Source organism: Acanthaster planci, linkage group LG06 (assembly GCF_054643075.1).
Source record: "Acanthaster planci isolate LZ-2023a linkage group LG06, COTS_SCS, whole genome shotgun sequence".
NCBI classification, from domain to species: domain Eukaryota; kingdom Metazoa; phylum Echinodermata; class Asteroidea; order Valvatida; family Acanthasteridae; genus Acanthaster; species Acanthaster planci.
In genome coordinates, this window is record NC_141782.1 from 6,853,439 (window position 1) to 6,866,953 (window position 13,515).

The 13,515-nt window shown below is 41.2% G+C and overlaps 1 protein-coding gene across 4 annotated transcripts in view; it reads left to right on the forward strand.

Annotated features, from left to right (window-relative positions):
* rttn (rotatin) overlaps nucleotides 1-13,515 on the forward strand; it is a 127,799-nt gene that overhangs the window by 9,100 nt on the left and 105,184 nt on the right. For all 4 annotated transcript variants that reach the window (XM_087138343.1, XM_087138340.1, XM_087138341.1 and 1 more), the window contains 4 exons: nucleotides 433-579; nucleotides 6,442-6,532; nucleotides 7,489-7,603; nucleotides 8,505-8,655. In XM_087138343.1, coding sequence (XP_086994469.1) covers nucleotides 433-579; nucleotides 6,442-6,532; nucleotides 7,489-7,603; nucleotides 8,505-8,655 — 504 coding nt within the window. The remainder of the gene's footprint in view (nucleotides 1-432; nucleotides 580-6,441; nucleotides 6,533-7,488; nucleotides 7,604-8,504; nucleotides 8,656-13,515) is intronic.

The following is a 13,515-nucleotide window of genomic DNA, read 5'->3' on the forward strand; positions in this document are numbered from 1 at the left end:
TTTTAGTCAGAGAGTCATAAGAAGTCAATATCCGATTTTCCAGGGATTTTCATCAAGAATTTTTCTTTCATTTTTCCAAACACCCCGTCTATTTCATGGTATATTCCTTGTGCAAGTAGTCCAAAAGAATCTCCATGTAGTGTTTTTGCGCCCGTTGCGAGTTCTGCACACACAGACTCTTGACTAATAGGAATGGATTAAACTGTCTCGTATTCAGGTGCCAGCATGTTTTTATGCAGCGGGTATTATCAAATCGCAGCGGTTATTATCAAATGTTAATACATGGTCACGTTGCACTTTGTTGAATAGGGAAACTGTCAAAGGTATAAAAAAAAATTTATGAATGACTGTTTACAAGTGCAGTGGTAAAAATAATTTAACGGTGGGACTTATTCCTTGGTAATTCTGCATGATGTTTGTATCATTTTGCAGAAAATGCAAGTAACACCCTGGAGGACAGGCAGCTTAGCTGTGGTGTTATGAGGAAGGCAGTTGATAATCAAGGCTACTTTCCTCAGACATCCCCCAGTGTAAGCAAGGGTGTACATACAAATGACCGTATCGCTTCAGTAAATTCAGGTACAGTATTAAATAGGGATCGATATTTTATCTGCATTTCTTATAATTTGGATTTTCAGGTTATTTAGGACTCTGGAACGGTCAATGAAATCTAGGCAATCCTGATGTTTATCAGCAATACATGTATGTTCAGACACGTTTACACTGTCCTCCATGCACTGCGACATCTGGAATGTGTTAATTAGATTTCGTCCCAAATCATGCACAACACCTTTTCTCTAGGCGTGTAACATGAAGAGATGGGCAAGATTCTCCTGATAATTTGTGTTGTACTATCATGTCCAAGCAGACAATAAATTGATAGGACAAGGATTAAAATTGCCCCTTTGTTCCAGCCAGTTGCATGTTTGTTAGTTATGTCATGTGGCATGAGACGATGTGTGGCAGACTGTTAGATTAATTGCATGGTGGTATGGAAAGACAACCTTTCTTAATGGAGGGTCTCAAAAGTTATGAAAATGATTATATGATGTAAGCATTACGGCGCATGAAGCATTTCTTTCTCAAGATTTTCCTGAACTGTACATTTGCATTTACTCTTTAGGTTGGCATAACTCAGGCCTTTTTGATGAGCAAACGGTGAACCTCCGTACAGCATTCTAGCCAGGATGAAATTAAAGGATAGGTGCATCTTCCCGACTTGCCGGATGCAGGGGGGGCCTTGATATTATTTGACACCTGAGGGCGCTGTTTAACATTGATTACATTAAACATAGCAGCTTTGCTTTAAGTTCCCATTACCCCTATTCAGTCATTGTAAAAAGCAATTATCAGTTTGAGACAGACTTCTACCTTTTTTCTCTCCTTTTTGGGGAGGGGGGCTTCACTTTGTGTTTTTGTTGTGCTTTTGCTAAGGAAAGGGGCAAATGTTTAATAAACTATGGGATATCTGATCCACATTTCAGTACTTCATAATAGTATTTTACATGTGCTTGTTCTTGTTTTAATGTGCATCAATGAAAAATGACTACAAAACAAGCTTATCAGGCCTACACGGAACACCTCAGTTTTCATTTCATTTTGAAAAACTTTTCTTCTTCGGGTTTTAATCCAACATGTGTGAATATTTTCTGTATACAAAAATAGACATGCCTACTTAAAAATCAACTTAATGCACCTAGGCCCCTTCCATCATTTGTACTCTACTTCCTGGGCTCTAAAACTTTTGTCAAAAAGAATATGTTACCATCATTCCATACTTAGTCTCGTTATCGATATCACAAGATTAGATGTTTGTGTCGAAAATTAAAAAAACTAACGAACATACACTACCAAAAAAAAAACGATGAACGATACCAAAAATAGCAAAAATGCTCTGTTCCACACTACAATGTGAAGATAACCAGCACAGTTGCGAAAACAGAACAAGACTGCATGGATGGGCTGCCATGTGGTACAGAATCATGCACATACCACCTCCAAGGTCTTACCAAAAATCGTCCTTGTTAACCAAAGCATATCAGAATAACCATCTATATAAATGCATTTGAGAAGAAACTACAGAGAAAGGAAGACCAAGTTTTGTTACAAGTTAGTTGTAGCTTACTTTGATAGTTTTTGAGGCGACACCATTTGAAAGGTTCGGCCATGCCATCACAGCTGTGCACAATCTGGAGCTGTAGTGTGTCTCCTAGCCCATCTACTCTTGCTATTAATTTGTCAGCGGCGCGGCGGGAACCAGTATTGTGTATGCTGCACATACATGATGTCTCCACAGAGCTTGCTGTGCTGTGGAAACTTGTGCGTGTTTACGATGTGTGTACTGTGTCGTGTTTTGGAAGTTTCGTTAGATTTCAGTGCATATTGTCGATATTCTGGTAACTTTTTGACAGTGTCTTTGATGAATTCTTTTTTCAAATCTGATTGCAATGTTTCTTAGACTTAATATTAGTATTCCCCGGGAAAATAGAAGCGTATCGATTACGTATCGGGGGATTTTCAGGGTGTCAGGGTTTTTGCTCAGCGTATCGGCCTGATATGCTTTTGAATGCCTGGCTAGAACACTGCCTCCTTGTAGAAAACAAAAAGATGCAACGTTTCACCCATATTGTGATTCTTTATGACTTACGGGTCATTCCAGATATATTTTGGGGGCTCAATATTGCTTTTTCCCCCTGGATTTTCACAATATCAGATTAAATACAAGTACTAAATAAGTTTCATGTTTTAGAAAAGTTTTTCTGAACAGCACAGTACCAGAGGGCAGTCTGTAAGTGCCAAACCTCTTGCTGTTGTTTCAGACCCTGCTTAGACCCCCCTCCCAGTGGTGTAGCCAAGGGGGCTTAGGGTGCACACTTTCCATTGAAAAAATCAACCTGTGGAAATTTGGGGGAAAATTGCCATTGAGTAAATATTGGGATTTGTGTCTCCCCCTGGATATGTTATTCCTTTCCCCCCACAACGTTTATGACATTTTGCAAATTGATGTTAAATAAAATGTCAGGAATCAGTCATACATGTATTTGTTTCTGTGAAAGGAAATTCTGATTTAGAAATTGCACATGTGATTTGCATTTGATATTTCCTCATTTAATGTGCAGTAGAGGTTAAGATATGTCATGCATAAATCATTGGATTTGTTATGTGTCAAATGTGTCATTAGTTTAGTGCCATAATACACTTGGTAAAAAAAGTAATGCAAGTTGATCAAATACATTTTTAGTGTGTATATCTAATGCTTTGGTGATCAATTTTAAATAGCTGTAATATCATAGTGGATGCCTGTATTTTCAAGTGCAGGTCTTGGGTGACATACTTCACTGAACCTAAAAATGGTGGTCTGACATGTTTTTAATGAATCGCATGTTTTGCTTTGATAGGTTAATTTCCTTAGTATTTTAGATGCTCTTGTGATAGCTAATGGTTCATAGAGTCCAGAACTGAATTTTTTCAGCAAACAGACTAAACACAAGAATGCCACGACTGAGTCAGTTTGACCGAGCCTGAGCTATAGGAATGGTTGACGTGAGCATATCAGTTGTGGATGTGGCAGCACATGTCCAAGTCCACAAGTCGATGATCAGTAGACTCAGACATAGTGTGAGAGACACTGGAACTTCTGGAAGTGTTTCAGATCATCCAAGAAGCAGTAAACCTCAAGTGATGACGCCCAGTGGAGATCAGTACATTATTATGCAACACTTCCATGATGGACACTGCAATGCAGAAACTACAGCAAGGGAGACACCCTGTGGAACGAATTACAGGGTTGGTGCTCAGATTATCAGAAATTGACTTCATGCTGTAGGACCCCAGAGCAGATGTCTTAACAGGATTCTTCTACTGACGGCAGATCGTCATCGGCGTAGGTTGGTATGGGCCCACGAACACAATGACTGGATAATGACAAATGATGAATCACAGTTCCGTATAAGCAGTACCAGTAATGACGGAAGAGTTTGAGTTTACGGTGTCATGGTGAATGATTCTTTGACTTTAATGTCATAGAGCACAACAGATGGGGAGGTCCAGCATCCTGGTCTTGGCTAGTATCACAGCTGATCTGGTGGTCATCAGTAGTGACCTCAATGCCCACAGATACCGGGATGAAATTTTGGAGCCAAGAGTAAGGCCATTTCTGAATGGACACCAGACATAACCGTTTTTCAACATGACGATGCTCAACCTCATGCCACCAGAGTCTTTACCTGATATCTTCAGAACTATCACATTTAATTCCTACCATGGCCTGCCTTCATTCCAGACCTAAGCTCCTTCGAGCATGTATGGAATGAACTGGATCACATCCAGTGGTACTTAGAATAGAACAAGAACTTGCCACAGCTTTAATGGATGATTGTTATACCGCGGTCATGGATAGTGAATTTAATTGATCGGGAATTGATCATGATATGCTACAAGCACGCACATGTATCATTCACACACTGAGTGCACTGGCGATGTTGCTGGGCCACAAAGAAATGATGGATAATGGTGGTCGCCCACAGGTGATGCATCTTGTGTACTGCATTGAAATTGTGTAATCTTGGATATGAGCCTGGATAGCCACAGTGGTACTATTATTGTAGGGGATGTGCACTGTGTGGGGGACATTGAAGCACTATGTCCATTCGCATGTGCAACTCTCTTCACTCTAACCACAACAGAGACCTGTGGATTATTAAGTTTCTGGTCGTGCACCCAGCTATGCTTGTGGAACACAGGTAGCATGCTCTGACCATGACAGAGTCCTTTGGACTATTAAGTTTCTGGTCGTGCACCCAGCTATGCTCATGGAACACAAGTACCGGCAGCATGCTCTGACCAAGACAGAGACCTGTGGACTATTAAGCTTCTGGTCGTGCACCCAGCTATGCTTGTGGAACACAAGTACCGGTAGCATGCTGTGACCATGACAGAGACCTTTGGATTATTAAGCTTCTGGTCATGCACCCAGCTATGCTTGTGGAACACAAGTACCGGCAGCATGCTCTGACCATGACAGAGACCTGTGGATTATTAAGTTTCTGGTCGTGCACCCAGCTATGCTTGTGGAACACAAGTACCGGCAGCATGCTCTGACCATGACAGAGTCCTTTGGACTATTAAGTTTCTGGTCGTGCACCCAGCTATGCTCATGGAACACAAGTACCGGCAGCATGCTCTGACCAAGACAGAGACCTGTGGACTATTAAGCTTCTGGTCGTGCACCCAGCTATGCTTGTGGAACACAAGTACCGGTAGCATGCTGTGACCATGACAGAGACCTTTGGATTATTAAGCTTCTGGTCATGCACCCAGCTATGCTTGTGGAACACAAGTACCGGCAGCATGCTCTGACCATGACAGAGACCTGTGGATTATTAAGTTTCTGGTCGTGCACCCAGCTATGCTTGTGGAACACAAGTACCGGCAGCATGCTCTGACCATGACAGAGACCTGTGGATTATTAAGCTTCTGGTCGTGCACCCAGCTATGCTTGTGGAACACAAGTACCGGTAGCATGCTGTGACCATGACAGAGACCTGTGGATTATAAAGTTTCTGGTCGTGCACCCAGCTATGCTTGTGGAACACAAGTACCGGCAGCATGCTGTGACCATGACAGAGACCTGTGGATTATTAAGTTTCTGGTCGTGCACCCAGCTATGCTTGTGGAACACAAGTACCGGCAGCATGCTCTGACCATGACAGAGACCTGTGGATTATTAAGCTTCTGGTCATGCACCCAGCTATGCTGATGGAACACAAGTAGCATTCTCTGATCACTGTCTCTGCTGCAATCGCCATTGCTGTTTATATAAAACACTCATGCCATTGTCTCTTCTCGTCTGCTCTTCAATCTTGTCAATATTTTTCAACGGAATTCGGTGTAAATAATGTCTTGAAATTCAACCAGACGACAAAACCCCCTGGGCTTTATGAATCCCAGGTTTCTCTATTATATGAGATGATATAAGATCGTTCTAGTGTAATCTGTGACCATGGTATTACAAAGCAATTGTTGCCTGCTGTCACTGGGTCCATGGGTTTTGTACACCTCCAGGGCAAATGGCACCTTTGGCTTCACCTCGAGTACCATTTGCCCCCTTGGGTCTACAAAACACCATGGACCCCTACAACGCAGGCAACAACTGTTTAGTGACACACTCTACATGTACATGTACCTCACATTACCATTAGGAGGCTGATTCAGTCCTTGCATTGACACATGCAAGCATGTATCATGGCGATAGGACGGCGTACACCAATTTTTATGATAATTTATGCATTTGTAGTTCAATATACTTAATTTAGAAAAGTTTTGCATAACTATTTTGCCAAATACACCACGTATATTTGTTAAATATAATGGCCGAAGAGGAAAGGGTATTCCTTTCAAATAAAGAAGAAAAGACCTGACCATGAATACCTTATTTTGTAGGTGTTGGATGTGTGAAAGGATTGAAGTTTTCAACATTTCCTTGGTTGTCCCTTACACCAACAGACAGACATGTGCTGATCTCCACCAACAGGTGAATAATAAACTTAACAGTAATAATGAACTTAACAGTCAATTGTACCCAAACACAAAATGTGATTTACACAAGGAGGGTATTAGTTCTGTTGGGGAATTCATGAAAGCTTGTAAACATGCCAATGATGTAGTCAAGTACTTTTTGTGAACCAAGTTCTCTACCAAATTTTTAACTAGTTAGGAGGGAACAAAGCTGAAGTACATCGGCATTTGATGGTACATGCATAAAGGTAAGATTACAAAGCAACATAATGACTTCAGACCATCTCTGTTTGATTAAAATTAACTTTTTAGGACAAAAGTACTGGGAAAGTGCTCGGCTGAGTACTTTCCGAGTACTTTTCTCCTTAAAACTTAAATTTTACACAACTGGGAGTGTCTGAAGTCTAACATTATTTTGTAATCTTACCTTTGCACATTTACCATCAAATGCCGATGCACTCTGGCTTTATTCCCTCTTAACCAGTTCAGTATTTTGCAGAAAACGTTGGTACATGTACTTGGAAAGTACTTGACTACAACACTGAAACATGCATGGTTAAGAATACTTGAGAATTGGGGATCTGGCAAGGTTTATCAGTAAAATGTGTAGTGTGATAGGAATCATGTAGTGTACATTGTATTTTCACATTTCATTAATATATGAAAATCAATAATTTTTAACACCACTGACATACACGTACATATGGTCCATTCCAGACTTTGAAAATCTTAGTGCTTGCTTTGTGGAAATATATGTAATGCCTTTTTCCAGGTTTCCTTTTTCACACACAAAAATTCAACGACAGTACATTTTATTTCCAGACTGGTGATTTAAGCATCAGAAAAAATAACTTTGTATGCATATGTGTAAATAGTATGTACATGTACACCTGTACATTGTAATGTAAGAATCCTTGGTTTTGCATGGAATAACGCTTGGTTTATCTTTCCATTTCTCACCAAAATGTACAGTTCTTTGTGCAGTCCGAGACCCAGCATTGTACTCACCTCATGTGAATTTGTCAGCGGTGTTGTGCTGCAAGACTTTCCAGCTGAAATATTTTTACAGAGGCCCAACATCACCAAGGTTTGTTTTTACAATTTCATGTACCTTCCAAAACTTAAGAATACTCAGGTGAAAATTTTCATAAAACCCAGTTCAATCTTGTTTTTGCTGAGAATGTCAGCCTCGTCAAGGTCACATAGGAAACCTGACATCAAGTTAAGTATTACATGAGGACAGGCAATGCCCTCTCGGCTTCCAAAGTTGTGTAGGTTGTTATTTGCATCAAGCAAAACTACACATTGACCACTGTTGAAGTGCCTGTTAACAAGACGCAAGGACAATGCAGTGCCACTTAAATGACTCCAGTTGAACTATTTTTGTGAAATCCCATTGTTAATAACATTTTGCTGTTGGTTGTATCTCACTGCATTCATGGTTTCTGCCAATGCACACTTGCCTTTGACTGTGGTCCCAAGTGGTCAGCTATACTAGTGTATCCATCTACCTTTTGAGTGGCATTGTTTGGAAATTTGGTTAAACTATCTGCCTTGAGCAGAAGCACCCCATCATCAGTTGAAAAGAGCCATGTCAGAAGGGAGCGACCAATCAAGCACCATATCACTGGGAACAACACAACTATGATGGATGCATTTTACAATTGTTTGTAAACTAGTGAAGAGCAAGTCCCACCAAAGGAGCCACTGCCACAACGAAAATGCCCTCTCTTGGTACAGCTCAGGGCAAATAATTGTAACTCGATTCGCTCACTAATTCAACCTTCCTAACAATGGGTTAACCTACATTTAGTCCTCCAAAAAGACAAACAGAATGGTGTTCCTGTTAGTGCACCTAAAGATACATGCAGTGTATTTCAATGAGTTGGTCCTCTAATATTAATGAAGACAGCAGTGGCTTTGTCAGACTTGGATGTGAATCTTGATCACAGTGACTTCATGTCAGACCATACTATATTTTGCTACAGAGTCTGTTATCTTTGCTTGGTCTGAAGCCACTCAGCATTGGTGATAACTCCATAGCCCTCAGTGCAATCAAGTGCTTAAGGGAATTATCCACTCTGCTGCTTTCACGTCACAAATTTTATCATGATCCTGCCTTATATTGCCCCAAACAAGGTAAGTACATTAGAGTTGATTCTTTAAGGCTGCACATATAAGAGCGCTGTTGTGCATTTCGTATGGTTTTGATGTTGGAAACTGGTGATTTTTTGACTTTCGTAGTGTTTTGTAGTCAATGAAAAGGAATATAAATGATTTGATTTCAAAAAAATATTCAATTTTATTCTAACTTTGTAGAATACCAGAAACATTATTAAAAAAAACAATTATTAGTAATTGCATTTGAAAGTTAACGCTGCAAAAAGGAATGGGAAAAAAATCGAAAGGAATTCACATTTTGCATTTTGACCACAACTTTTCCCCCCTGTGAATTCGCAGCGAATGGGATGCGAAAGGGGCGAACGACGTGCGAAAACAGTGCGAAAATGGTGAGAATCATTCGTGAAAACGGCTTGAAACATTTGCAAAAACATTGAGAAAAAAACAGTGTGCGAAAACAGTGTGAAAATTTTGCAAAAGCGGTGCGAAAGGTTCCAAAAATCATGCGGAAACTTGCGAAAACGAGAAGCATTGTGCAGCGAAAATGCTCAACACTTGCCACACGCGCATGACTATTATGCAGTGAAGAGTCCATTACGCAGGCTGTGCTGCGCTTTGGGCCGGTCGGGGCAAACTCACCATGTGGAGTGTGCTGCTGTGGTCTAGTAGCGATTTCCTCGGCCGAGCCGTCCGGGCCATGCAGCGCGATCGCGGGGATGTGCTCACCACGGCGAGCCGCGCCCGCGTGGCGCAGTTGTTTGCTTGGATTACCATAAATATAAATCAACACTGGTCAATGTCGGAGAATAAATGTCTAAAAAGTTGTCTGGATGTTGAGTGATTATTAAAACGGGAGTCCCTAAGTCATGAAGCACATGAAATGTGTGTATTACAACAAACTTAACTTGCTCTTCTGTGGCAACCTGGGTTATTTGGCCACTTTTTATTTATTCTCGTATGTCGTATTTTGTTACCGAAAGGTTTCTTTCGATCGACAAATAAAACCAACTGCTTTAATTGTATGTGTATCTTCATGTAGCAAATCTCGTCTTTTCGCCGATTGTGTTCAGAGGGACATATCGGGTCTATTTTCACTTGGGTTTCTAATGACATGTTACTTTCTGTGGTCACATGGTAATAGAGCACCGAAGTGAATACGTCACGTTCCCATGGTGATACTCGGACTGGCTCTACACAAGTCCCATGTGCACTTGAGAACTCCATAAGAACACATACAAATCTATACCGTTATGCGCCGTGCCTGTGAGTTAAAGCCGTGGAAGGAATTTCTATCTCTAGCTTGACTGCTTGTTTTAAGCACGACGAAAAATTGATACGAAGAGGTGAGAATCACTTCAAATCAGGCCATGTGGAAACCATGATGTATTCCTGTAGAGTTCTTCGAGGATCTGTTAGAACAAGCATGAAAGACAAGGTGTACAAAGTCACGGTAAGAATAAGATTGGAGTGCACTACGGTTGGACTTCACCCCGTTAGGCTAGGCCAATCACTGTGATTGTGAGCTTCAGTCCAGGAGTAGGACAAGGCTAACCAACCCGTCTTTTGATCCCATTCCAGGCTTGATCAAGCTTTACACTTTAGTCTTCCTGCGCTCAGCAGGTGTTACCAGTGGTACTTGACCTTTTAAAGGTCATTTTAAACTGTGCCCGAACTTCGTGGAATGACCCATATGCAAGGCAATTAGGCCTACCTGCACTAATTTTTGTCCAGTCATGCTACCACTACTGAGTACTACTGAGTCTTGTGCTAGCCAATTGATGCAAAACAATATGTACATGTACTGTTTTAGGCCTCAGTTTTGTCTGTGGACATAGGTGTGTCTTTCAAAAATAGCTATTTGGTTGGGATTTATAACCGCCCTCTCATCGACCACATGCATGTATGTATCATGTGCATAGAAGATGGGGCGGGGCAAAGCAATAGGGCGCTTACAGTACTAGTTTCTGCCCCCTCCCCACACAGACACGCACACTGTTTACATTTAAGCACACTTTTTGCATGATTGTCCTTTGTCAAAGAGTGAGTATACATATATGTGTATTGTTTTATAGCACTGTAAAACCATATTGGAAGCGTGATTCGTGGCCAAATCTCGACTAAGGATAACTATTTTTGATAATAATCGTGCATGCCTACTCTCAGACTTAACCTTCAGTGGTGTTGATGCCTACTTGAAACCCCAATGACTAAAAATTTAAAAGTTTCCCCCTCCATGGAAAAGTTTCTGTGGATGCCGATGGCTAAGAAAATATTTTGTCCTCAACTTTTCCAGCCATTGCTAAGCCCCTTTGTAATTATGACAGGTGCTTCCCACATTACTTCTGACATTTCCGCCTATGATGAAGCTATGCAGTATTATTTGTTTTGATTTGTACAGGTCTACATTGAAGAGAGGGAGATCAAGTCCAGCTAATGTGAGTGCCCAAGAGGAGTCTTCAAGTGCAGCCATGCAGCAGCTCTTCTTATTGCTGGTATTCACAACATAAGTTCAACGGATGTAGAGTGTAGGTGGAAAAAGCCGAATCCCCCCACTGAGGTCAAGTCAGTTCAAGAGTTATATCCACCTCCCAAAGACTGCAACCCCTTGGAAAGGAACATTACGGATGAGGATCGTAGTTGGCTGTACGGTGAACTGAAACGATATGGTCATTTTACCGGCACATATTGGCTAATGTCACCTGAGCCAGAAAAGGGACAAACATTGCCAGTTTCAACTGTACAAGAAATAATTCTTTCTAAAGAATTCAAAGAACAACCAGCAAAGGCAGAGTATCTTCTCGACAAACTCAGAATAAATTTTGAGCAACAGATAGCCGTGAATATTCACACTGAAGGCCAGCGAGAAAACCCAGCATGGCATATTCTCAGAAAGGGTCGTCTCACTGCTAGTAACTTTTGAAAAGTTTTGAAGGCAAAGAAAGTGGCTCCATCGCATTTTAAAAGAGTGCTTGGAGAATATGATGTATCAGGTGTTCATGCAATCAACTGGGGTATTGTGAATGAAGAAGACGGAGTGAAAGCCTTCACAAATGCAACTGGGCTGAGTGTCGATGATTGCGGATTGTGGCTTCATGAATGTGGTGCAATAGGAGTCTCTCCAGATGGAATGGTCAGCACAGATGCAATACTAGAAATAAAGTGCCCCTTCACTCAAAGAAACTGTACAATTCAGGAAGCAATCAATTCTAAACACTTCTACATGTACATCAAGCGTGGAGAGGATGTCCGTTGTGAACTTGACAAGAAACATGACTATTGGCACCAAGTCCAAGGGCAGCTACATGTAACAGACAAGTGCTGCTACTTTGTTGTTTGGACGACAAAGGAGGCACTTGTAATGTCAACTATGAAGGACTCCACTTGGGAAAGTAACATTGATGTGCTGAGGGACTTCTACAAGAGAAATATTATCCCTGCACTGCTAAATCAAGATTTACATGTATGTTAACCACTACCTGCCGGGGACTCCGGAATCGGAGATGTATGGTTTATATGCGTGGCCGGGGTCTCCGAACTCGGACAAAGGAAACAGGGCCCTGTAACAAAAGACCGTACTCCAAACAAAAGACCAGGCTGCTGGGCATTACCGACATTTTTCACTCTCAAAAGTGGTGATTATCCAGTCTTGTTTTGAAACCGTATACCAGGGTTTGGGACATTGAGAGCCAGCGGATTACCACCGGGGACAAAAGCGCTCCACCACCGCAGCAATGAGCCACACAGCACCGCTGCATGCTAATCTGGCCCCTATTGAAAAGAGGTCAGCAGTGCACTGAGCAAGGTTCATGAACAAAAGACAGTTATACAACACCGCACAATCTGGGCTCTGTTTACAAGGCTGCTGGCCTGGCTGAAATACTCGGGCGTCAATGAAGGTCACCTGTCAACTTAGAGTAGTGCCTAAAGATTACTTCGTGCGGCTATAAACGACCGTTAAATGAAATGATGAATTTTTGAAAGATTTTGAAAACGGAAAAAATAATAGTCATGCCGGCCCAGCATTATCAACATTGAAAAATGCCCCGGCATGAAGTGGTTAAGAATCACAAGATGGAAATTCTACTGGTGTCCATCCTGCATAAAGAAATTTAGAAGCTGGCAATTCATGTGGCACTGTTGTGAATAGTACATATTACCAGTCCTTTCCGGCCGACAGGTTGTGAACAAAAATTGCTGGGAGGGATTTATACCAAGATATCTTAACATACAACCACTTGAGCACGCAAACTGGAGAATGATCAAGTCCAATCTGAGTACCTGTGTGTCAGTACCAAAGTCTGTTTTATTTTGAAATAAGTCGTGTAAGCATCCAGATGGAATCAGTTTTCAAACTTCAACTTACCACAAACTTTCATTGTTCTTTATCCGTTGATCAAATGCAATTATGCTTCAGGCCTAACAAGTCTGTATTACTGCCCAGCTTATTGTATATAGTCACCTAAAAGGAATTAAGCTGTTTATATAATTTGTCTAATATATTGTATGCACAACTAGAGATGTGAGATTTTATCCAAATCTGATAATTAAGACAAATCCTGATTTTTATGTACCTGTGAAGGGGGGGTGTGTGATAAAGGATGTTCAGCTGTAGAACTTGGGGGTGCATGTTTGCAAATCTATGACTTGAGATGGGTGTCTTGTTTTGGGGTCAATTTTCCACAATGTAATTCTACTAAAAAATCACTCCTCCCCCCATGTATTAGGGGTCTATATTGCCACCCACCTACACGTTTGGGCTAATCTGTTTACACCATACAATAAATCACATGTATAGACAGCTGTAATTGTGAATCATTTTCTACTATTTGTTCAGCACAAGTTCAGTAAGTAATGTATTTCAGTCATTAAAAAGCATTG